General features: G+C 33.3%; 2 protein-coding genes across 9 annotated transcripts in view; one reads left to right on the top strand and one right to left on the bottom strand.

The window, feature by feature from the left end:
* LOC100369281 (uncharacterized) overlaps nucleotides 1-24820 on the bottom strand; it is a 190135-nt gene that overhangs the window by 116525 nt on the left and 48790 nt on the right. For all 8 annotated transcript variants that reach the window (XM_085508146.1, XM_085508150.1, XM_085508153.1 and 5 more), the window contains one exon: nucleotides 18090-18379. The gene's annotated coding sequence lies outside the window, so the exon portion shown is untranslated. The remainder of the gene's footprint in view (nucleotides 1-18089; nucleotides 18380-24820) is intronic.
* On the top strand, nucleotides 18135-23445 carry LOC146734685 (uncharacterized). The gene is made up of 2 exons (XM_085507600.1): nucleotides 18135-18325; nucleotides 21564-23445. The coding sequence occupies exons 1-2, from the start codon at nucleotides 18135-18137 to the stop codon at nucleotides 23443-23445; spliced, it is 2073 nt and encodes a 690-aa protein (XP_085363726.1).

The raw sequence follows: 24820 nt of genomic DNA, 5'->3' as shown, positions 1-24820 counted from the left end.
GTAGACCAGTGATCACCAATGGTGAGCGGTAGAACAGTGATCACCAACGGTGAGCGGTAGAATAGTGATCACCAATGGTGAACGGTAGAATAGTGATCACCAACGGTGAACGGTAGAATAGTGATCACCAATGGTGAGTGGTAGAATAGTGATCACCAATGGTGAGCGGTAGAATAGTGATCACCAATGGTGAACGGTAGAATAGTGATCACCAACGGTGAACGGTAGAACAGTGATCACCAATGGTGAGCGGTAGAATAGTGATCACTAATGGTGAGCGGTAGAATAGTGATCACTAATGGTGAGCGGTAGAACAGTGATCACTAATGGTGAGCGGTAGAACAGTGATCACCAACGGTGAGCGGTAGAACAGTGATCACTAATGGTGAGCGGTAGAATAGTGATCACTAATGGTGAGCGGTAGAACAGTGATCACCAACGGTGAGCGGTAGAATAGTGATCACCAATGGTGAGCGGTAGAATAGTGATCACTAATGGTGAGCGGTAGACCAGTGATCACCAATGGTGAGCGGTAGAATAGTGATCACCAATGGTGAGCGGTAGAACAGTGATCACTAATGGTGAACGGTAGAATAGTGATCACCAATGGTGAACGGTAGAATAGTGATCACCAACGGTGAGCGGTAGAACAGTGATCACTAATGGTGAATGGTAGAATGGTGATCACCAACGGTGAGCGGTAGAACAGTGATCACCAATGGTGAGCGGTAGAATAGTGATCACCAATGGTGAGCGGTAGAATAGTGATCACTAATGGTGAGCGGTAGACCAGTGATCACCAATGGTGAGCGGTAGAACAGTGATCACCAACGGTGAGCGGTAGAATAGTGATCACCAATGGTGAACGGTAGAATAGTGATCACCAACGGTGAACGGTAGAATAGTGATCACCAATGGTGAGTGGTAGAATAGTGATCACCAATGGTGAGCGGTAGAATAGTGATCACCAATGGTGAACGGTAGAATAGTGATCACCAACGGTGAACGGTAGAATAGTGATCACCAACGGTGAGCGGTAGAATAGTGATCACCAATGGTGAGCGGTAGAATAGTGATCACCAATGTGAACGGTAGAATGGTGATCACCAACGGTGAGCGGTAGAATAGTGATCACCAATGGTGAACGGTAGAATAGTGATCACCAACGGTGAGCGGTAGAATAGTGATCACCAATGGTGAACGGTAGAATAGTGATCACCAACGGTGAGCGGTAGAACAGTGATCACTAATGGTGAACGGTAGAATGGTGATCACCAACGGTGAGCGGTAGAATAGTGATCACTAATGGTGAGCGGTAGAATAGTGATCACCAATGGTGAGCGGTAGAATAGTGATCACCAACGGTGAGCGGTAGAACAGTGATCACTAATGGTGAGCGGTAGAATAGTGATCACCAATGGTGAACGGTAGAATAGTGATCACCAACGGTGAGCGGTAGAATAGTGATCACCAATGGTGAACGGTAGAATAGTGATCACCAATGGTGAAGGGTAGAATAGTGATCACCAATGGTGAGCGGTAGAATAGTGATCACCAATGGTGAGCGGTAGAATAGTGATCACTAATGGTGAGCGGTAGACCAGTGATCACCAATGGTGAGCGGTAGAATAGTGATCACCAATGGTGAACGGTAGAATAGTGATCACCAACGGTGAGCGGTAGAATAGTGATCACCAACGGTGAACGGTAGAATAGTGATCACTAATGGTGAGCGGTAGAATAGTGATCACCAACGGTGAGCGGTAGAATAGTGATCACTAATGGTGAGCGGTAGAATAGTGATCACTAATGGTGAGTGGTAGACCAGTAATCACCAACGGTGAGCGGTAGAATAGTGATCACTAATGGTGAGCGGTAGAATAGTGATCACCAACGGTGAGCGGTAGAATAGTGATCACTAATGGTGAGCGGTAGAATAGTGATCACTAATGGTGAACGGTAGAATAGTGATCACTAATGGTGAGCGGTAGAATAGTGATCACCAACGGTGAGCGGTAGAATAGTGATCACTAATGGTGAGCGGTAGAATAGTGATCACTAATGGTGAGTGGTAGACCAGTGATCACCAACGGTGAGCGGTAGAATAGTGATCACTAATGGTGAGTGGTAGAATAGTGATCACTAATGGTGAGCGGTAGAATAGTGATCACCAACGGTGAACGGTAGACCAGTGATCACCAACGGTGAGCGGTAGAACAGTGATCACCAACGGTGAACGGTAGACCAGTGATCACCAACGGTGAGCGGTAGAATAGTGATCACTAATGGTGAGCGGTAGAATAGTGATCACCAATGGTGAACGGTAGAACAGTGATCACCAACGGTGAGCGGTAGAATAGTGATCACCAATGGTGAACGGTAGAATAGTGATCACCAACGGTGAACGGTAGAATAGTGATCACTAATGGTGAGCGGTAGAATAGTGATCACCAACGGTGAGCGGTAGAATAGTGATCACTAATGGTGAGCGGTAGAATAGTGATCACCAATGGTGAACGGTAGAATAGTGATCACCAACGGTGAACGGTAGAATAGTGATCACTAATGGTGAACGGTAGAATAGTGATCACTAATGGTGAATGGTAGAACAGTGATCACCAACTTACAGTCTATTGTATTTTGAATTTCCATGACAAAATACAGCACGAGTATTAGTGTAAACCGGAAAGTGTCTGAATAGGACACCTTATCAGTCCCTAAACACATATACCTTACATACACTGCACCAAATGTCTCTGTAAAGCCCATAAAAATATGTGTGTAGACAGGTTTCAATGTAAACAAAGAGTATTAAATTACATCTGTCAGTAAGCAGCAAAGAAACCCAAAACAGTTACCGTATTTGAAGCTTACCTCTAATAGAAACACATTCAAGTAAACCCAAATACCGGTACATTGAATAAATAATTAAAAATATTATTTTGTATTTTTGAATAGGCTGTGTTTATTTTCATGCATTTCATGCCCAGTATATAGTAGTTACCTCTAATAGAAACACATTCAAGTAAACCCAAATACCGGTACATTGAATAAATAATTAAAAATATTATTTTGTATTTTTGAATAGGCTGTGTTTATTTTCATGCATTTCATGCCCAGTATATAGTATGCTGATTTGTGATATCAAGATTATGATACAACATATATCTGAATTCAAAATGGCTGTCTGAATGTTATCTTGCTGAAATGAATGACAAAAAAGAACACACTCTAAATGAACATTTCTTATGGAAAAATATGGCATACAACACAAAATACAACTGTTGCCATGGCAATAACATGTTCCAAAACACAAAACATATTTTTCTCATGCTATTGATTACATTCAAAAGATTAGTATATTGATTCAACTATGAATATATGTATCAAACTGATCAAGCCATTGTATGAATATATGCATCAAACTGATCAAGCCATTCTATGAATATATGCATCAAACTGTTCAAGCCATTCTATGAATATATGCATCAAACTGATCACGCCATTCTATGAATATATGCATCAAACTGATCAAGCCATTGTATGAATATATGCATCAAACTGATCAAGCCATTCTATGAATATATGCATCAAACTGATCAAGCCATTCTATGAATATATGCATCAAACTGTTCAAGCCATTCTATGAATATATGCATCAAACTGATCAAGCCATTCTATGAATATATGCATCAAACTGATCAAGCCATTCTATGAATATATGCATCAAACTGATCAAGCCATTCTATGAATATATGCATCAAACTGATCAAGCCATTCTATGAATATATGCATCAAACTGATCAAGCCATTCTATGAATATATGCATCAAACTGATCAAGCCATTCTATGAATATATGCATCAAACTGATCAAGCCCTTCTATGAATATATGCAACAAACTGATCAAGCCATTCTATGAATATATGCATCAAACTGTTCAAGCCATTCTATGAATATATGCATCAAACTGATCAAGCCATTGTATGAATATATGCATCAAACTGATCAAGCCATTGTATGAATATATGCATCAAACTGTTCAAGCCATTCTATGAATATATGCATCAAACTGATCAAGCCATTCTATGAATATATGCATCAAACTGTTCAAGCCATTCTATGAATATATGCATCAAACTGATCAAGCCATTCTATGAATATATGCATCAAACTGTTCAAGCCATTCTATGAATATATGCATCAAACTGATCAAGCCATTCTATGAATATATGCATCAAACTGTTCAAGCCATTCTATGAATATATGCATCAAACTGATCAAGCCATTCTATGAATATATGCATCAAACTGATCAAGCCATTGTATGAATATATGCATCAAACTGATCAAGCCATTCTATGAATATATGCATCAAACTGTTCAAGCCATTCTATGAATATATGCATCAAACTGATCAAGCCATTCTATGAATATATGCATCAAACTGATCAAGCCATTCTATGAATATATGCATCAAACTGATCAAGCCATTCTATGAATATATGCATCAAACTGATCAAGCCATTGTATGAATATATGCATCAAACTGTTCAAGCCATTCTATGAATATATGCATCAAACTGATCAAGCCATTCTATGAATATATGCATCAAACTGATCAAGCCATTCTATGAATATATGCATCAAACTGATCAAGCCATTCTATGAATATATGCATCAAACTGATCAAGCCATTCTATGAATATATGCATCAAACTGATCAAGCCATTGTATGAATATATGCATCAAACTGTTCAAGCCATTCTATGAATATATGCATCAAACTGATCAAGCCATTCTATGAATATATGCATCAAACTGATCAAGCCATTGTATGAATATATGCATCAAACTGTTCAAGCCATTCTATGAATATATGCATCAAACTGATCAAGCCATTCTATGAATATATGCATCAAACTGATCAAGCCATTCTATGAATATATGCATCAAACTGATCAAGCCATTCTATGAATATATGCATCAAACTGATCAAGCCATTGTATGAATATATGCATCAAACTGTTCAAGCCATTCTATGAATATATGCATCAAACTGATCAAGCCATTCTATGAATATATGCATCAAACTGATCAAGCCATTGTATGAATATATGCATCAAACTGTTCAAGCCATTCTATGAATATATGCATCAAACTGATCAAGCCATTCTATGAATATATGCATCAAACTGATCAAGCCATTCTATGAATATATGCATCAAACTGATCAAGCCATTCTATGAATATATGCATCAAACTGTTCAAGCCATTCTATGAATATATGCATCAAACTGTTCAAGTCATTCTATGAATATATGCATCAAACTGTTCAAGCCATTCTATGAATATATGCATCAAACTGATCAAGCCATTCTATGAATATATGCATCAAACTGATCAAGCCATTCTATGAATATATGCATCAAACTGATCAAGCCATTGTATGAATATATGCATCAAACTGTTCAAGCCATTGTATGAATATATGCATCAAACTGATCAAGCCATTCTATGAATATATGCAACAAACTGATCAAGCCATTCTATGAATATATGCATCAAACTGATCAAGCCATTCTATGAATATATGCATCAAACTGATCAAGCCATTCTATGAATATATGCATCAAACTGATCAAGCCATTCTATGAATATATGCATCAAACTGATCAAGCATTCTATGAATATATGCATCAAACTGATCAAGCCATTCTATGAATATATGCATCAAACTGATCAAGCCATTCTATGAATATATGCATCAAACTGATCAAGCCATTCTATGAATATATGCATCAAACAGTTCAAGCCATTCTATGAATATATGCATCAAACTGATCAAGCCATTCTATGAATATATGCATCAAACTGATCAAGCCATTCTATGAATATATGCATCAAACTGATCAAGCCATTCTATGAATATATGCATCAAACTGATCAAGCCATTCTATGAATATATGCATCAAACTGTTCAAGCATTCTATGAATATATGCATCAAACTGATCAAGCCATTCTATGAATATATGCATCAAACTGATCAAGCCATTCTATGAATATATGCATCAAACTGTTCAAGCCATTCTATGAATATATGCATCAAACTGATCAAGCCATTCTATGAATATATGCATCAAACTGATCAAGCCATTCTATGAATATATGCATCAAACTGATCAAGCCATTGTATGAATATATGCATCAAACTGTTCAAGCCATTCTATGAATATATGCATCAAACTGATCAAGTCATTCTATGAATATATGCATCAAACTGATCAAGCCCTTCTATGAATATATGCAACAAACTGATCAAGCCATTCTATGAATATATGCATCAAACTGTTCAAGCCATTCTATGAATATATGCATCAAACTGATCAAGCCATTGTATGAATATATGCATCAAACTGATCAAGCCATTGTATGAATATATGCATCAAACTGTTCAAGCCATTCTATGAATATATGCATCAAACTGATCAAGCCATTCTATGAATATATGCATCAAACTGTTCAAGCCATTCTATGAATATATGCATCAAACTGATCAAGCCATTCTATGAATATATGCATCAAACTGATCAAGCCATTCTATGAATATATGCATCAAACTGTTCAAGTCATTCTATGAATATATGCATCAAACTGTTCAAGCCATTCTATGAATATATGCATCAAACTGATCAAGCCATTCTATGAATATATGCATCAAACTGATCAAGAAAATTCTATGAATATATGCATCAAACTGATCAAGCCATTGTATGAATATATGCATCAAACTGTTCAAGCCATTCTATGAATATATGCATCAAACTGATCAAGCCATTCTATGAATATATGCAACAAACTGATCAAGCCATTCTATGAATATATGCATGAAACTGATCAAGCCATTCTATGAATATATGCATCAAACTGATCAAGCCATTCTATGAATATATGCATCAAACTGATCAAGCCATTCTATGAATATATGCATCAAACTGATCAAGCATTCTATGAATATATGCATCAAACTGATCAAGCCATTCTATGAATATATGCATCAAACTGATCAAGCCATTCTATGAATATATGCATCAAACTGATCAAGCCATTCTATGAATATATGCATCAAACTGTTCAAGCCATTCTATGAATATATGCATCAAACTGATCAAGCCATTCTATGAATATATGCATCAAACTGATCAAGCCATTGTATGAATATATGCATCAAACTGATCAAGCCATTCTATGAATATATGCATCAAACTGATCAAGCCATTCTATGAATATATGCATCAAACTGATCAAGCCATTCTATGAATATATGCATCAAACTGATCAAGCCATTCTATGAATATATGCATCAAACTGATCAAGCCATTCTATGAATATATGCATCAAACTGATCAAGCCATTCTATGAATATATGCATCAAACTGATCAAGCCCTTCTATGAATATATGCATCAAACTGATCAAGCCATTCTATGAATATATGCAACAAACTGTTCAAGCCATTCTATGAATATATGCATCAAACTGATCAAGCCATTCTATGAATATATGCATCAAACTGATCAAGCCATTCTATGAATATATGCATCAAACTGATCAAGCCATTGTATGAATATATGCATCAAACTGATCAAGCCATTCTATGAATATATGCATCAAACTGATCAAGCCATTCTATGAATATATGCATCAAACTGATCAAGCCATTGTATGAATATATGCATCAAACTGATCAAGCCATTGTATGAATATATGCATCAAACTGATCAAGCCATTCTATGAATATATGCATCAAACTGATCAAGCCATTCTATGAATATATGCATCAAACTGATAAAGCCATTCTATGAATATATGCATCAAACTGATCAAGCCATTCTATGAATATATGCATCAAACTGATCAAGCCCTTCTATGAATATATGCATCAAACTGATCAAGCCATTCTATGAATATATGCATCAAACTGATCAAGCCATTCTATGAATATATGCATCAAACTGATCAAGCCATTCTATGAATATATGCATCAAACTGTTCAAGCCATTCTATGAATATATGCATCAAACTGATCACGCCATTCTATGAATATATGCATCAAACTGATCAAGCCATTGTATGAATATATGCATCAAACTGATCAAGCCATTCTATGAATATATGCATCAAACTGATCAAGCCATTCTATGAATATATGCATCAAACTGATCAAGCCATTCTATGAATATATGCATCAAACTGATCAAGCCATTCTATGAATATATGCATCAAACTGATCAAGCCATTCTATGAATATATGCATCAAACTGATCAAGCCATTGTATGAATATATGCATCAAACTGTTCAAGCCATTCTATGAATATATGCATCAAACTGATCAAGCCATTCTATGAATATATGCATCAAACTGATCAAGCCATTGTATGAATATATGCATCAAACTGATCAAGCCATTCTATGAATATATGCATCAAACTGATCAAGCCATTGTATGAATATATGCATCAAACTGATCAAGCCATTCTATGAATATATGCATCAAACTGATCAAGCCATTCTATGAATATATGCATCAAACTGATCAAGCCATTCTATGAATATATGCATCAAACTGATCAAGCCATTCTATGAATATATGCATCAAACTGATCAAGCCATTCTATGAATATATGCATCAAACTGATCAAGCCATTCTATGAATATATGCATCAAACTGATCAAGCCATTCTATGAATATATGCATCAAACTGATCAAGCCATTCTATGAATATATGCATCAAACTGTTCAAGCCATTCTATGAATATATGCATCAAACTGATCAAGCCATTGTATGAATATATGCATCAAACTGATCAAGCCATTCTATGAATATATGCATCAAACTGATCAAGCCATTGTATGAATATATGCATCAAACTGATCAAGCCATTGTATGAATATATGCATCAAACTGTTCAAGCCATTCTATGAATATATGCATCAAACTGATCAAGCCATTCTATGAATATATGCATCAAACTGTTCAAGCCATTCTATGAATATATGCATCAAACTGTTCAAGTCATTCTATGAATATATGCATCAAACTGTTCAAGCCATTCTATGAATATATGCATCAAACTGATCAAGCCATTCTATGAATATATGCATCAAACTGATCAAGCCATTCTATGAATATATGCATCAAACTGATCAAGCCATTGTATGAATATATGCATCAAACTGTTCAAGCCATTCTATGAATATATGCATCAAACTGATCAAGCCATTCTATGAATATATGCAACAAACTGATCAAGCCATTCTATGAATATATGCATCAAACTGATCAAGCCATTCTATGAATATATGCATCAAACTGATCAAGCCATTCTATGAATATATGCATCAAACTGATCAAGCCATTCTATGAGTATATGCATCAAACTGATCAAGCCATTCTATGAATATATGCATCAAACTGATCAAGCCATTGTATGAATATATGCATCAAACTGATCAAGCCATTGTATGAATATATGCATCAAACTGATCAAGCCATTCTATGAATATATGCATCAAACTGATCAAGCCATTGTATGAATATATGCATCAAACTGATCAAGCCATTGTATGAATATATGCATCAAACTGATCAAGCCATTCTATGAATATATGCATCAAACTGATCAAGCCATTGTATGAATATATGCATCAAACTGATCAAGCCATTCTATGAATATATGCATCAAACTGATCAAGCCATTGTATGAATATATGCATCAAACTGATCAAGCCATTGTATGAATATATGCATCAAACTGATCAAGCCATTCTATGAATATATGCATCAAACTGATCAAGCCATTCTATGAATATATGCATCAAACTGATCAAGCCATTCTATGAATATATGCATCAAACTGTTCAAGCCATTCTATGAATATATGCATCAAACTGTTCAAGCCATTCTATGAATATATGCATCAAACTGATCAAGCCATTCTATGAATATATGCATCAAACTGATCAAGCCATTGTATAAATATATGCATCAAACTGTTCAAGCCATTGTATGAATATATGCATCAAACTGATCAAGCCATTCTATGAATATATGCATCAAACTGATCAAGCCATTGTATGAATATATGCATCAAACTGATCAAGCCATTCTATGAATATATGCATCAAACTGATCAAGCCATTCTATGAATATATGCATCAAATTGATCAAGCCATTCTATGAATATATGCATCAAACTGATCAAGCCATTCTATGAATATATGCATCAAACTGATCAAGCCATTCTATGAATATATGCATCAAACTGATCAAGCCATTCTATGAATATATGCATCAAACTGATCAAGCCATTCTATGAATATATGCATCAAACTGATCAAGCCATTCTATGAATATATGCATCAAACTGATCAAGCCATTCTATGAATATATGCATCAAACTGATCAAGCCATTCTATGAATATATGCATCAAACTGTTCAAGCCATTCTATGAATATATGCATCAAACTGTTCAAGCCATTCTATGAATATATGCATCAAACTGTTCAAGCCATTCTATGAATATATGCATCAAACTGTTCAAGCCATTCTATGAATATATGCATCAAACTGATCAAGCCATTCTATGAATATATGCATCAAACTGATCAAGCCATTCTATGAATATATGCATCAAACTGATCAAGCCATTCTATGAATATATGCATCAAACTGATCAAGCCATTCTATGAATATATGCATCAAACTGATCAAGCCATTCTATGAATATATGCATCAAACTGATCAAGCCATTCTATGAATATATGCATCAAACTGATCAAGCCATTGTATGAATATATGCATCAAACTGATCAAGCCATTGTATGAATATATGCATCAAACTGATCAAGCCATTCTATGAATATATGCATCAAACTGTTCAAGCCATTCTATGAATATATGCATCAAACTGTTCAAGCCATTCTATGAATATATGCATCAAACTGATCAAGCCATTCTATGAATATATGCATCAAACTGATCAAGCCATTCTATGAATATATGCATCAAACTGATCAAGCCATTCTATGAATATATGCATCAAACTGATCAAGCCATTCTATGAATATATGCATCAAACTGATCAAGCCATTGTATGAATATATGCATCAAACTGATCAAGCCATTCTATGAATATATGCATCAAACTGATCAAGCCATTGTATGAATATATGCATCAAACTGATCAAGCCATTCTATGAATATATGCATCAAACTGATCAAGCCATTCTATGAATATATGCATCAAACTGATCAAGCCATTCTATGAATATATGCATCAAACTGATCAAGCCATTCTATGAATATATGCATCAAACTGATCAAGCCATTGTATGAATATATGCATCAAACTGATCAAGCCATTCTATGAATATATGCATCAAACTGATCAAGCCATTCTATGAATATATGCATCAAACTGTTCAAGCCATTCTATGAATATATGCATCAAACTGATCAAGCCATTCTATGAATATATGCATCAAACTGATCAAGCCATTCTATGAATATATGCATCAAACTGATCAAGCCATTCTATGAATATATGCATCAAACTGATCAAGCCATTCTATGAATATATGCATCAAACTGATCAAGCCATTCTATGAATATATGCATCAAACTGATCAAGCCATTCTATGAATATATGCATCAAACTGATCAAGCCATTCTATGAATATATGCATCAAACTGATCAAGCCATTCTATGAATATATGCATCAAACTGATCAAGCCATTCTATGAATATATGCATCAAACTGATCAAGCCATTCTATGAATATATGCATCAAACTGATCAAGCCATTCTATGAATATATGCATCAAACTGTTCAAGCCATTCTATGAATATATGCATCAAACTGTTTAAGCCATTCTATGAATATATGCATCAAACTGATCAAGCCATTCTATGAATATATGCATCAAACTGATCAAGCCATTCTATGAATATATGCATCAAACTGTTCAAGCCATTCTATGAATATATGCATCAAACTGATCAAGCCATTCTATGAATATATGCATCAAACTGATCAAGCCATTCTATGAATATATGCATCAAACTGATCAAGCCATTCTATGAATATATGCATCAAACTGATCAAGCCATTGTATGAATATATGCATCAAACTGATCAAGCCATTGTATGAATATATGCATCAAACTGTTCAAGCCATTCTATGAATATATGCATCAAACTGATCAAGTCATTCTATGAATATATGCATCAAACTGTTCAAGCCATTCTATGAATATATGCATCAAACTGTTCAAGCCATTCTATGAATATATGCATCAAACTGATCAAGCCATTGTATGAATATATGCATCAAACTGTTCAAGCCATTCTATGAATATATGCATCAAACTGATCAAGTCATTCTATGAATATATGCATCAAACTGATCAAGCCATTCTATGAATATATGCATCAAACTGATCAAGCCATTGTATGAATATATGCATCAAACTGATCAAGCCATTCTATGAATATATGCATCAAACTGTTCAAGCCATTCTATGAATATATGCATCAAACTGTTCAAGCCATTCTATGAATATATGCATCAAACTGATCAAGCCATTCTATGAATATATGCATCAAACTGATCAAGCCATTCTATGAATATATGCATCAAACTGATCAAGCCATTCTATGAATATATGCATCAAACTGTTCAAGCCATTCTATGAATATATGCATCAAACTGATCAAGCCATTCTATGAATATATGCATCAAACTGATCAAGCCATTCTATGAATATATGCATCAAACTGTTCAAGCCATTCTATGAATATATGCATCAAACTGATCAAGCCATTCTATGAATATATGCATCAAACTGTTCAAGCCATTCTATGAATATATGCATCAAACTGATCAAGCCATTGTATGAATATATGCATCAAACTGATCAAGCCATTCTATGAATATATGCATCAAACTGTTCAAGCCATTCTATGAATATATGCATCAAACTGATCAAGCCATTCTATGAATATATGCATCAAACTGATCAAGCCATTCTATGAATATATGCATCAAACTGATCAAGCCATTCTATGAATATATGCATCAAACTGTTCAAGCCATTCTATGAATATATGCATCAAACTGATCAAGCCATTGTATGAATATATGCATCAAACTGTTCAAGCCATTCTATGAATATATGCATCAAACTGTTCAAGCCATTCTATGAATATATGCATCAAACTGATCAAGCCATTGTATGAATATATGCATCAAACTGTTCAAGCCATTCTATGAATATATGCATCAAACTGTTCAAGCCATTCTATGAATATATGCATCAAACTGATCAAGCCATTCTATGAATATATGCATCAAACTGTTCAAGCCATTCTATGAATATATGCATCAAACTGATCAAGCCATTGTATGAATATATGCATCAAACTGTTCAAGCCATTCTATGAATATATGCATCAAACTGATCAAGCCATTCTATGAATATATGCATCAAACTGTTCAAGCCATTCTATGAATATATGCATCAAACTGATCAAGCCATTGTATGAATATATGCATCAAACTGTTCAAGCCATTCTATGAATATATGCATCAAACTGTTCAAGCCATTCTATGAATATATGCATCAAACTGATCAAGCCATTCTATGAATATATGCATCAAACTGATCAAGCCATTCTATGAATATATGCATCAAACTGATCAAGCCATTCTATGAATATATGCATCAAACTGTTCAAGCCATTCTATGAATATATGCATCAAACTGATCAAGCCATTCTATGAATATATGCATCAAACTGATCAAGCCATTCTATGAATATATGCATCAAACTGTTCAAGCCATTCTATGAATATATGCATCAAACTGATCAAGCCATTCTATGAATATATGCATCAAACTGTTCAAGCCATTCTATGAATATATGCATCAAACTGATCAAGCCATTCTATGAATATATGCATCAAACTGTTCAAGCCATTCTATGAATATATGCATCAAACTGATCAAGCCATTGTATGAATATATGCATCAAACTGATCAAGCCATTCTATGAATATATGCATCAAACTGATCAAGCCATTGTATGAATATATGCATCAAACTGATCAAGCCATTCTATGAATATATGCATCAAACTGTTCAAGCCATTCTATGAATATATGCATCAAACTGATCAAGCCATTCTATGAATATATGCATCAAACTGTTCAAGCCATTCTATGAATATATGCATCAAACTGATCAAGCCATTGTATGAATATATGCATCAAACTGTTCAAGCCATTCTATGAATATATGCATCAAACTGTTCAAGCCATTCTATGAATATATGCATCAAACTGATCAAGCCATTCTATGAATATATGCATCAAACTGATCAAGCCATTCTATGAATATATGCATCAAACTGATCAAGCCATTCTATGAATATATGCATCAAACTGTTCAAGCCATTCTATGAATATATGCATCAAACTGATCAAGCCATTCTATGAATATATGCATCAAACTGATCAAGCCATTCTATGAATATATGCATCAAACTGTTCAAGCCATTCTATGAATATATGCATCAAACTGATCAAGCCATTCTATGAATATATGCATCAAACTGTTCAAGCCATTCTATGAATATATGCATCAAACTGATCAAGCCATTCTATGAATATATGCATCAAACTGTTCAAGCCATTCTATGAATATATGCATCAAACTGATCAAGCCATTCTATGAATATATGCATCAAACTGATCAAGCCATTCTATGAATATATGCATCAAACTGTTCAAGCCATTCTATGAATATATGCATCAAACTGATCAAGCCATTCTATGAATATATGCATCAAACTGATCAAGCCATTCTATGAATATATGCATCAAACTGATCAAGCCATTGTATGAATATATGCATCAAACTGATCAAGCCATTCTATGAATATATGCATCAAACTGTTCAAGCATTCTATGAATATATGCATCAAACTGATCAAGCCATTCTATGAATATATGCATCAAACTGATCAAGCCATTCTATGAATATATGCATCAAACTGATCAAGCCATTCTATGAATATATGCATCAAACTGATCAAGCCATTCTATGAATGCATTTAACTCATATGTGGGTATCTCATTGCTGGTTCAGTAATAGAATGTATTGATTAATAGTTGTATAGCTAAAATATGAATTAATATCAGCCGAATGAAAATTAGACGAAATGTTTGTGAGATGGTTGGAAAATTCATTTTAAATATTAGAAACAGATTCCCTTTTATATTCTGGTATACTAGTGAGTTAAAAAGACTGATAATAAACATGTTGTATCTTACTGATAATAGATAAGATTAAAATGTACAGTCATATTTTATATTGCACTATGTACTGAATATGACAGTGTGCCTTCTTAACTAATATGATTTGTTTGTGATATAATTATTTCCTGATGCACCAAAAACACAACATAAGATTATACATTAACACAGTGATCATCAAAAACTTTTTTCTACATGTACATGTATATAGTTATGAAATTTGTAATTTGGTAAAATGAATTTAAATTTTATAAACAAAACAAAGAAAAAACAAAAACAAACAAGTGTTATTAACAATTTCTGTTTGTGCCATCAAAGGCTCCTGTCACCAGTATTAAACAAGCTGACCTGACTTGATTGTTTGAATTTTAAACTCAAAATCCCTACAGAATCAGTTCTGTTAGAGGCCACAATGAGGGCACAGAGTGAATAACATGCTAATTAGTATTGTTTAATTTAAATCTCAGCTAATTTGATCTATTAATAGCTTTCTTTTTTTCTATCACTTCCCGGATTCACAATGTACCAAATTTGGTTTATGATCTTATATCTCAACAAGCAGCCTCTCGGCTGAGATAGCTCCGCTGTTAGCAATGCACATTTCAATTAAAGAACTGAAGACATCATTAGAAAATGAACAATATGTATAGTATTAAAGCAAGTCGAAAATATCACTTTTTACCAAAAATGACAAAAATATTCACCAAATTTAGAGAATTAAAGAAATCATTACAAATTGAACAAATCTGAGAGAGGTCCACATGTAGTACCTATATATGTAATATCAAAGCAATTGGACTTGCGGTTTTTAACAAGAAGTCGAAAATGTAACTTTTTACCAAAAATGACAAAAATATTAACCAAAATTAGAGAATTAAAGATAGCATTACAAAATGAACAAATCTGAGAGAGATCCACATGTAGTACCTATACATGTATATGTAATATCAAAGCAATTGGACTTGCGGTTTTTTAACAAGAAGTCGAAAATGTCACTTTTTACCAAAAATGACAAAAATATTCACCAAAATTAGAGAATTAAAGATATCATTACAAAATGAACAAATCTGAGAGAGGTCCACATATAGTACCTATATATGTAATGTCAAAACAATTGGACTTGCGGTTTTTAACAAGAAGTCAAAAATATCACTTTTTACCAAAAATGACAAAAATATTCACCAAAATTAGAGAATTGAAGATATTAATATGAAATGAACAAATCTAAGAGAAGTCTACCCAAGGTACATATACAACAAGTATCAAAGCATTCAGGCTAGTAGTTTAAAGATTAAGTCGAAAAAGTAAAACATTGACACGAACGAGAGACGACGACCGACGACGGACAATCACTCATATGATAGGCTCCGCTCGACAAAGTCGACAGCGGAGCTAAAAAAATATTTTTTCAAGTGCAAAAATTAATAGGACACAAATGGAAATTACAGAATTATAAGAAAAATTGAATTGAAGTTACATGTATGTATGATTTATTGTGATCTTCGGCTATGGTCACCAGAGGAATATGTGGCGATACGATAGTGAACATTTAATTAGCTCTTAAAAATTCACTGCACACATGAAGTAACAGAGACTGCAATTTAGCAGAATTTTTACACAAGTTTGTTCTGTAGTGGCTTAAGGTGTCTCAGATGACAAATGCAACCAAAATTAACTAAAATTGATTAACTGGGTCTTAATTGAGAAACAATATATTTTAATTGATTTCTAGACTTATTGATAGTGAGTGCTTTGAGAAGTGACTAAATATTGACATGCTACAATAAGGTACAAAGTCTAATGCAATAACCATTTACAAATAACAGAATGAAGGATGACAAACTAAATAAAAAGGTGCAAACCTGAAAATGTAAGAATGATACAGCAAACATGAGAATGCCGCAAAATATGTAAAAGGCAGTAAGACAATCATATTGAACGATGCGTAGGTCGTCAGCCGCTGTAGTGCTTGCGTGTTCAATGTAAACAAAGGGACGTATTTGAATGTGACATCAATACCCTTGAAAGCACCAACGTTGGTGAAGTAGTTTAACCCATATAAAGGAAAATATGAAAATGAATGCCGATATGTTTTGAAAGGAATGTTGATAAAGTTTTTTACAGAATGGCAAATTATATTATTTTCAGTGCTAAATGTAAAATAAAATACAGTAGTTGTTCTATATGTACATTCCCTATAGAACAGCATGTAAACCAATATACATACCAGATAGTTAAAATATGACCTAGATATCAACCAAAGACAACACATTAATTGTCATTTATGTAAGCTTATGTGATACTAATTGAGAAAATATGGTAAGTGGAGGAAATGTATAACTTATGACAAACAGAGTATTCAAAGAAAGAACATAAAGTGATGCTATAAAGTCCTAAAAAATGGAGATACAAATTTGATTTTCAAAAAATTGCATTTTCCAGGAAGATATCCATTTAGCCCAGCACTCTAAACCAAAGAATGATAAAGCACCAAACTATACACATACACCTATAGTTTGGACAACATATAATTTCTTGTTTTGTTTTGTTTTTCCCAAAAATAAAACTAAATAACTTGTTTTGATGATATTAAAATTATTTTTACTAATTAACATCAAATTTCAAAGTGCATGTGATATATGTGTACATCATGTTATTTGTTTATTTGGTGCTCTCACATACAGTAAAGCATATCACAACAACACTAACCTGATTTAAAGTATTGATTATCTGTTATGGGTAGCTCTGATTGTCATGGATATAGCTCTGATTGTCATGGATATAGCTCTGATTGTCATGGATATAGCTCTGATTGTCATGGATATAGCTCTGATTGTCATGGATATAGCTCTGATTGTCATGGATATAGCTCTGATTGTCATGGATATAGCTCTGATTGTCATGGATATAGCTCTGATTGTCATGGATATAGCTCTGATTGTCAAGTGATATGAACAGCTATTGACTATATCTTACATTATGCCTTCCAATACCATAACCTAGATAATAACAAATATACAGATACAATATTAATACAGTGATATATAAACATTGACAAACATACATGTTATAAAAACTCAAATTCATACAGCATGAAAACAACCCTGTTTGAGATTTGACACCATACTGTAAACTGGGAATACTGTACTAATTTGGGTTCACTATGCCATATTTGGGTTTACTGTGCCATATTTGGAGGTACTTGTACTATACATTGTATATTTGGGTATACCATGTATTTGGTTATACTGTGCCATATTTGGATATACCACATCATATTTGGCACTAATTCTATGTCATAATAGGGTATACTGTGCCATATTTGGATATACCACACCATATTTGACACTAATTCTAAGTCATATTGGGGTATACTATGCCATATTTGGGTATATTCCACCATATTTGGCACTAATTCTATGTCATATTGGGGTATACTGTGCCATATTTGGATATACCACACCATATTTGGCACTAATTCTATGTCATATTAGGGTATACTGTGCCATATTTGGATATACCACACCATATTTGACACTAATTCTAAGTTATATTGGGGTATACTATGCCATATTTGGGTATATTCCACCATATTTGGCACTAATTCTATGTCATATTAGGGTATACTATGCCATATTTGGGTATATTCCACCATATTTGGCACTAATTCTAAGTCATATTGGGGTATACTATGCCATATTTGGGTATATTCCACCATATTTGGCACTAATTCTATGTCATATTAGGGTATACTATGCTATATTTGGGTATATTCCACCATATTTGGACATACTACATATTTGAAGTATTCTGTGTCATACTAACTGTGTACTAACACCATAATTGGAAAGATGTATGTTAGATGTATGGCACCATACATGTATGTTGGTATATACAACACCATAGTAGGGTACATGTATAAGACACCTTATTATTTAAGTCTACAGTTATTGTACCATATTTGGGTGTATGACACCATATTTGGTATGTTATGAACAAACACAAAAACATTTTACAATTTGCAAATATTTGCATGTACTTTGTAAGATGACCCATGCTACAGGTGACATATGGATGATTGAGTATAGAGATATATTCATATAAAAACAGTTCAATACAATTCTGTAGTTTGATAGTAACCAATATAGGTACTCAGTATTTAGGTCAACATCATTGCAAGCATGGCTGCCTATATATCATTCATTTTCTTGTCAAAATAACAACATTTCTCACATCTAACCTGAAATAGAATCATTTTACCTCTTTTTGACTGAAATTGTTATTTTACCAAATCCACAGGAAAATCATCATTAGAGAGAGGTGCCCACCAATCCCGGGGATTACCATGGAATTATCGAATGCCACAGTTTTATTTAAACAAAATTTCATTACCAATCTGATTTAAACCCCCATAACAGCTCATATGTTAATTACTAATTGGATTAACCCTCCCCATATATGGTTTATATATATATATATAAACCATATATGGGGAGGGTTAATCCAATTAGTAATTAACATATGAGCGGGGGTTTAAATCAGATTGGTAATGAAATTTTATGAAATATATATATATCCCTTTAATCCAAATTCAAAATTTGTAGATGGCAATACATTATGGAAAAATTCTCAGTGTCAAAATGTGATCTCACATGTGTACATATATTAAAATTAAATTTGTAACAATATTTAAAAACATTTGTTAGCCTTTCAAATTCCAAGACATGAAGATACATTTTAACTACACACTATTGTAAAATGGCTATTTTTTTTCATTTTATGAGCCCTTATATAATAAAAATAAAAGGCTAATTATTTTTAAAAAATTTTTCAGATAATACAATACATTTCGTGAGTTTCAAGTGATATGGTATGCTTCTACACTGTACAGAATTCCCAGCACATACAATTCTAATAATAGTGGTATTGATGTTCAAGGCCCTTAACTTTATTCACCCTTGTTCAGGCATGCAAAAACACTTCGCTAGACTACTTAGACTGACAACATCTTCAGAGCAATCCATTCATACAATCAATAAGTCATGACAACTCCCATTATGAAACAAGTTTCTGCTACAAACGTGTTGTTACGCGGTAATGAGGACTTCAAACGTTCATTTACTCAAACCATTACATGACAATGGTAGAAGTATGTGAGGATAAAACACTTATGAAAACAATGTGAAAACACTTTCAAGCCAGTCATGACAGGAGAACTTTTCTAACACGACAGTTTTAATCTTATCAAATGAAAGGTGTAATTACAGTTGTACCATATCCCCCTGTATTAGTAATGAGTGTAACCATGGTTACAGTCAGATCATGGAGCTAAAACGATAGTGAACTCCCTGTGTTGCTATTGTTATCAGGATTTCTGACAAATATTTGCTCTACAAATAATACTTAGCAGGTTTATCAGAGGATTACCAGAGGTGAATACAAGTTATGACAACAGAAAAATACCCCCCCAGCTCATACTGCCACCTGTTTCAAGTTAGTCCTACTCCAGAGTAAAATGATTATGAAGTATTGAATCTCTCATTCCAGCTACAAATAATTGCTTGCAGCACATGTTTTCGAAAGCTTGGTGATTATATTATTATATTTATTATATTTTATTATATTTTTTATATTATATTTTATTTTTTTATTAGACGCATAAAATCCTTAGGAAAGGATAAAAAGGGTCTTACAGAAAGAAATTAAAAAAATAAAAATACAATCTAAAAAAGAAAACAAAAAATAAAAACTTTTCTAAAAAAAAAAAAAAGTCAAAAACAAAAAAATACAATTTGCAGCCAATGGTGAATACAGAATATAGAATAAACACAAAATGTGGCCTAATACACTGATAGTTGTTGCTGTTTTGTTCCATAGCTGTTTTTTAAGAAGACAGCTAAGGCTGGTGCTAGAGTATGGTTTGCCATAATCAAAATGAATTTATTCTGACTATTTTCTTTATCAAAATTTGGAATTTTATTTTGTGCAGTCAGGAATAATTTGTCCCTATGGTGACTGTAAGCTGGACATTTCATTACAAAATGTTGCTCATCCTCAACTATATTTTGGCTGCACGTATCTTTTTATTGATTTTGTTAGAAACCATGATATTATATGTTTATTAGAAACATGGTTAGGCAGTAGTGTTAAGATTAGTGTACCAGATAATTATTTGTATTTTAGATTAGACAGGCAGAAGAATAAAAATGCTAGGAAATCCCCTGGTGGTACAGTAATTCTATTTAAATCTACACTTAAGGAAGGTTTAAGTAAAATTACAAGCAAATGTAAGGAGTCCCTTTGGATTAAATTGCATAAAGAATTCTTTGGTTTAGATAAAGATTTATACTTATGTAGTGTATATATCCCACCATTGGGATCATCATATCATCTCAACAGTAATATTTCTGGTGAAGATATATTTGATATCATCATGGATGAAACTCTGCAGTTTTCAAATTATGGAAATGTGTGCATTCTGGGCGACTTGAATTCCAGAACAGCAGGACAAAAGGATACTATGCAAGAAGAAAAAGATGCAGCTATACCATACATAGAACTCAATAATGACATTAGACAAACTATGGACAAGGTGAATAATAAATATGGCCAGTATTTATGTAGTCACTGTATAACAACAGATATGATAATTGGCAATGGTAGAATAGTAGGAGATTTATCTGGTAAAGTTACATGCTACCAGTACAATGGTGTAAGCCAGGTAGACTATTTTATTGTTCAAAAGATCTTCTTATCACAGATTAGATATTTTAGAGTTAACCAGTTAAACCACCTATCAGATCATTGTTCAATAACAGTTTCAATTAATGCCAATTATGTTACTAACAAGGACATTGACATCTCATTGTTTCCTTACAAAAAATATATCTGGAACAATTCTTCAAAATTAAGCTTCATTTCGCAACTAAATTCTCAAGAAACTACTAGTAAAATTAAACATTTTCTGGGAACTAACTTTGAACACAAAGACAGTGATAGCTTGGTATTAGAGTTCAATGACATAATTCATTCTGCTGCAGACAAATCTATGAAATTTGTCAAAATTAAGAATTCTAATAAAAATACAAAAAGAAATACTAAGCATAAATGGTTTGACAGTGACTTGGAAACTATCCGAAAGAACCTGAAAAACATTTCAAAGAAAGTTGACAAATTTCCATTTGATGTAACACTGAGAATGGAAAGACAAAAACTGAACAAGCTTTATAGAAAGCAAATCAAATTCAAAAAATGTAAATTCAAACAAAAACTGTTGAACAAATTATTAAGTATGGAGAAATATAATCCGGCACATTTTTGGCATACCATTAAACAAATTAAAGAATTTAACAACTGCGATGGTAAACAAAGTTCACCTTCAGTTTCTGCAGCAGAATGGATTAATCATTTCTCTTCCCTCTATAACGTAAAGTCTGGAACTTCTGACAAAGCTACTGAGTTAGAAGTACAGACAGCACTAGAGGAGAGCATCACTAAACTAAGTGGTAACCCTGACCTTGATAAAAAGATTACCATTAAAGAAATTAATGATGCTATTCACAAACTAAACACTGGGAAATCATCTGGTCCTGATGCTATAACCAACGAGATGTTCAAATACTCCACGCCATCACTTATAATTTGTAATAACAAACTTTTCAATCAAATCTTATCAAGTGGAAGATTTCCAACTGAGTGGAACACTAGTTATCTAGTACCACTGCATAAAGCTGGGGATATTACAGATGTTAACAACTATAGAGGAATTGCCTTATCAAATTCCATTTCAAAACTTTTTAATATTATTCTTAACAATAGGCTACAATTATATTTGGACAACCAAAACTATATTCAAAATGAGCAATTCGGTTTTCGAAAGAACCACCGTACAACTGACAGTATTTTCATATTAAAATCACTCATTAATAAATACACCAATAAGGGGAATAAAGCATATCTATATGCTTGTTTTGTTGACCTGCGAAAGGCTTTTAACAGTGTTTGGCGGGAAGGCATGTTGTTTAAATTACTGAAAGCAGGAGTCGGGGTAAATTTTTCCACTTGATAAGATCAATATACCACAAAATATGCAATCAAAACAACACATGGTTGCACTGATAGATTTCTATCATCAACTGATGTAAAACAGGGGTGCAATCTAAGCCCACTCCTGTTTAACATTTTTATTAATGATCTTTCTAAAAATATTTATTCAAATCCTGTGAATCTGGAAGGTGTATCAATCAATTCATTACTCTTTGCTGATGATGTTGTGATACTCTCAGATTCAAGCACAAGAATGCAAAATAGTCTTGATAAACTTGAACAGTACTGCAAAAAGTGGAAACTTCAAGTCAATATCAATAAGACAAAAATTATTGTATTTAATAAATTAGGTAGGCTAATTGAAATGGATTTCTACCTAAATGATAACAAAATCCAAGTAGTTACATCATATAACTATCTTGGTATCATTTTTCAAAGTAATGGTAATTTTAAACTTGCCATTGAAAATCTGGTGATGAAAGCACAGCGTGCATTAGGTATTCTTAGGCAAACTATCCATTACATAACCAAACTCTTTCTATTAGTAATGCTTTACAGCTTTTTAAAAGTACAGTCTTACCGATCTTAATGTATGGCTCAGAAATTTGGGGGGGTTTTACCTTCAAGATTTACAAATCTAAACAGGATGATCAAATTGATACAAAAAGATTTGTTAATAATCTCTTTAATGACAGATCACAATTTGAGCAACTTCACATTAAGTTCTGTAAAAGTGTATTAAGAGTGCACAGGCATTCAAGTAATATTGCTTCTAGAGCTGAACTTGCAAGTTATCCTGTTATTACTGAAATATGTGCACAATTATTTAAATACAAGAAAAGAATTGAAAACAACACTAGCAATTGCAGTCACTTAGTACATTGTGCTTACATCTCAGAAACCAAAATCAAAGGTAATACATGGGCAACATTTGTAAATAAATTACAGGAGATAACTAAAACTGGTGATGCTGATGACAATACTCTGCTTAAGTCAAAATTAAAAGAAATCTATGTTGAAAAAGTTTGGCTACCAACAGTCCAGACAACCCAAAACAATAAATTACGTACATACACTCAGTTCAAACCTACATATAAATTTGAACCATATTTGAATCAAGTAAAAAATGCACAACATAGAACCAGCTTCACCAAATTTAGGATATTTGCACATACCCTACCAATTGAAAAACTTAGATATCAAGGGATACCTCCAGAGGAAAGAAAGTGCCAACTTTGTAACAATGGGGCTATTGGCAATGAAATCCATGCACTTTTAGACTGTAACCATACTGGAATAACAAATGCTCGTACTCAATTTCTGAATGTAGTTAGTATTTATAATGAAAGTATCCTTAAACTATCAAAACAACAAATGTTTACAGAAATTTTAAG

The sequence above is a fragment of the Saccoglossus kowalevskii genome, chromosome 14, assembly GCF_978046115.1.
Source record: "Saccoglossus kowalevskii chromosome 14, keSacKowa6.1, whole genome shotgun sequence".
Lineage (NCBI taxonomy): Eukaryota > Metazoa > Hemichordata > Enteropneusta > Harrimaniidae > Saccoglossus > Saccoglossus kowalevskii.
Note: the sequence above shows the minus strand (reverse complement) of the source record. Positions and strands in the feature narration are given on the sequence as shown.

Excerpts from the sequence above, each read along its gene's own strand:
- LOC146734685 (XM_085507600.1), top strand. The coding sequence starts at position 18,135 with ATGGATATAGCTCTGATTGTCATGGATATAGCTCTGATTGTCATGGAT. Across the intron at positions 18,326-21,563 it reads GATATAGCTCTGATTGTCAA|ATTAGACAGGCAGAAGAATA; the intron begins GTGATATGAACA and ends TTTGTATTTTAG.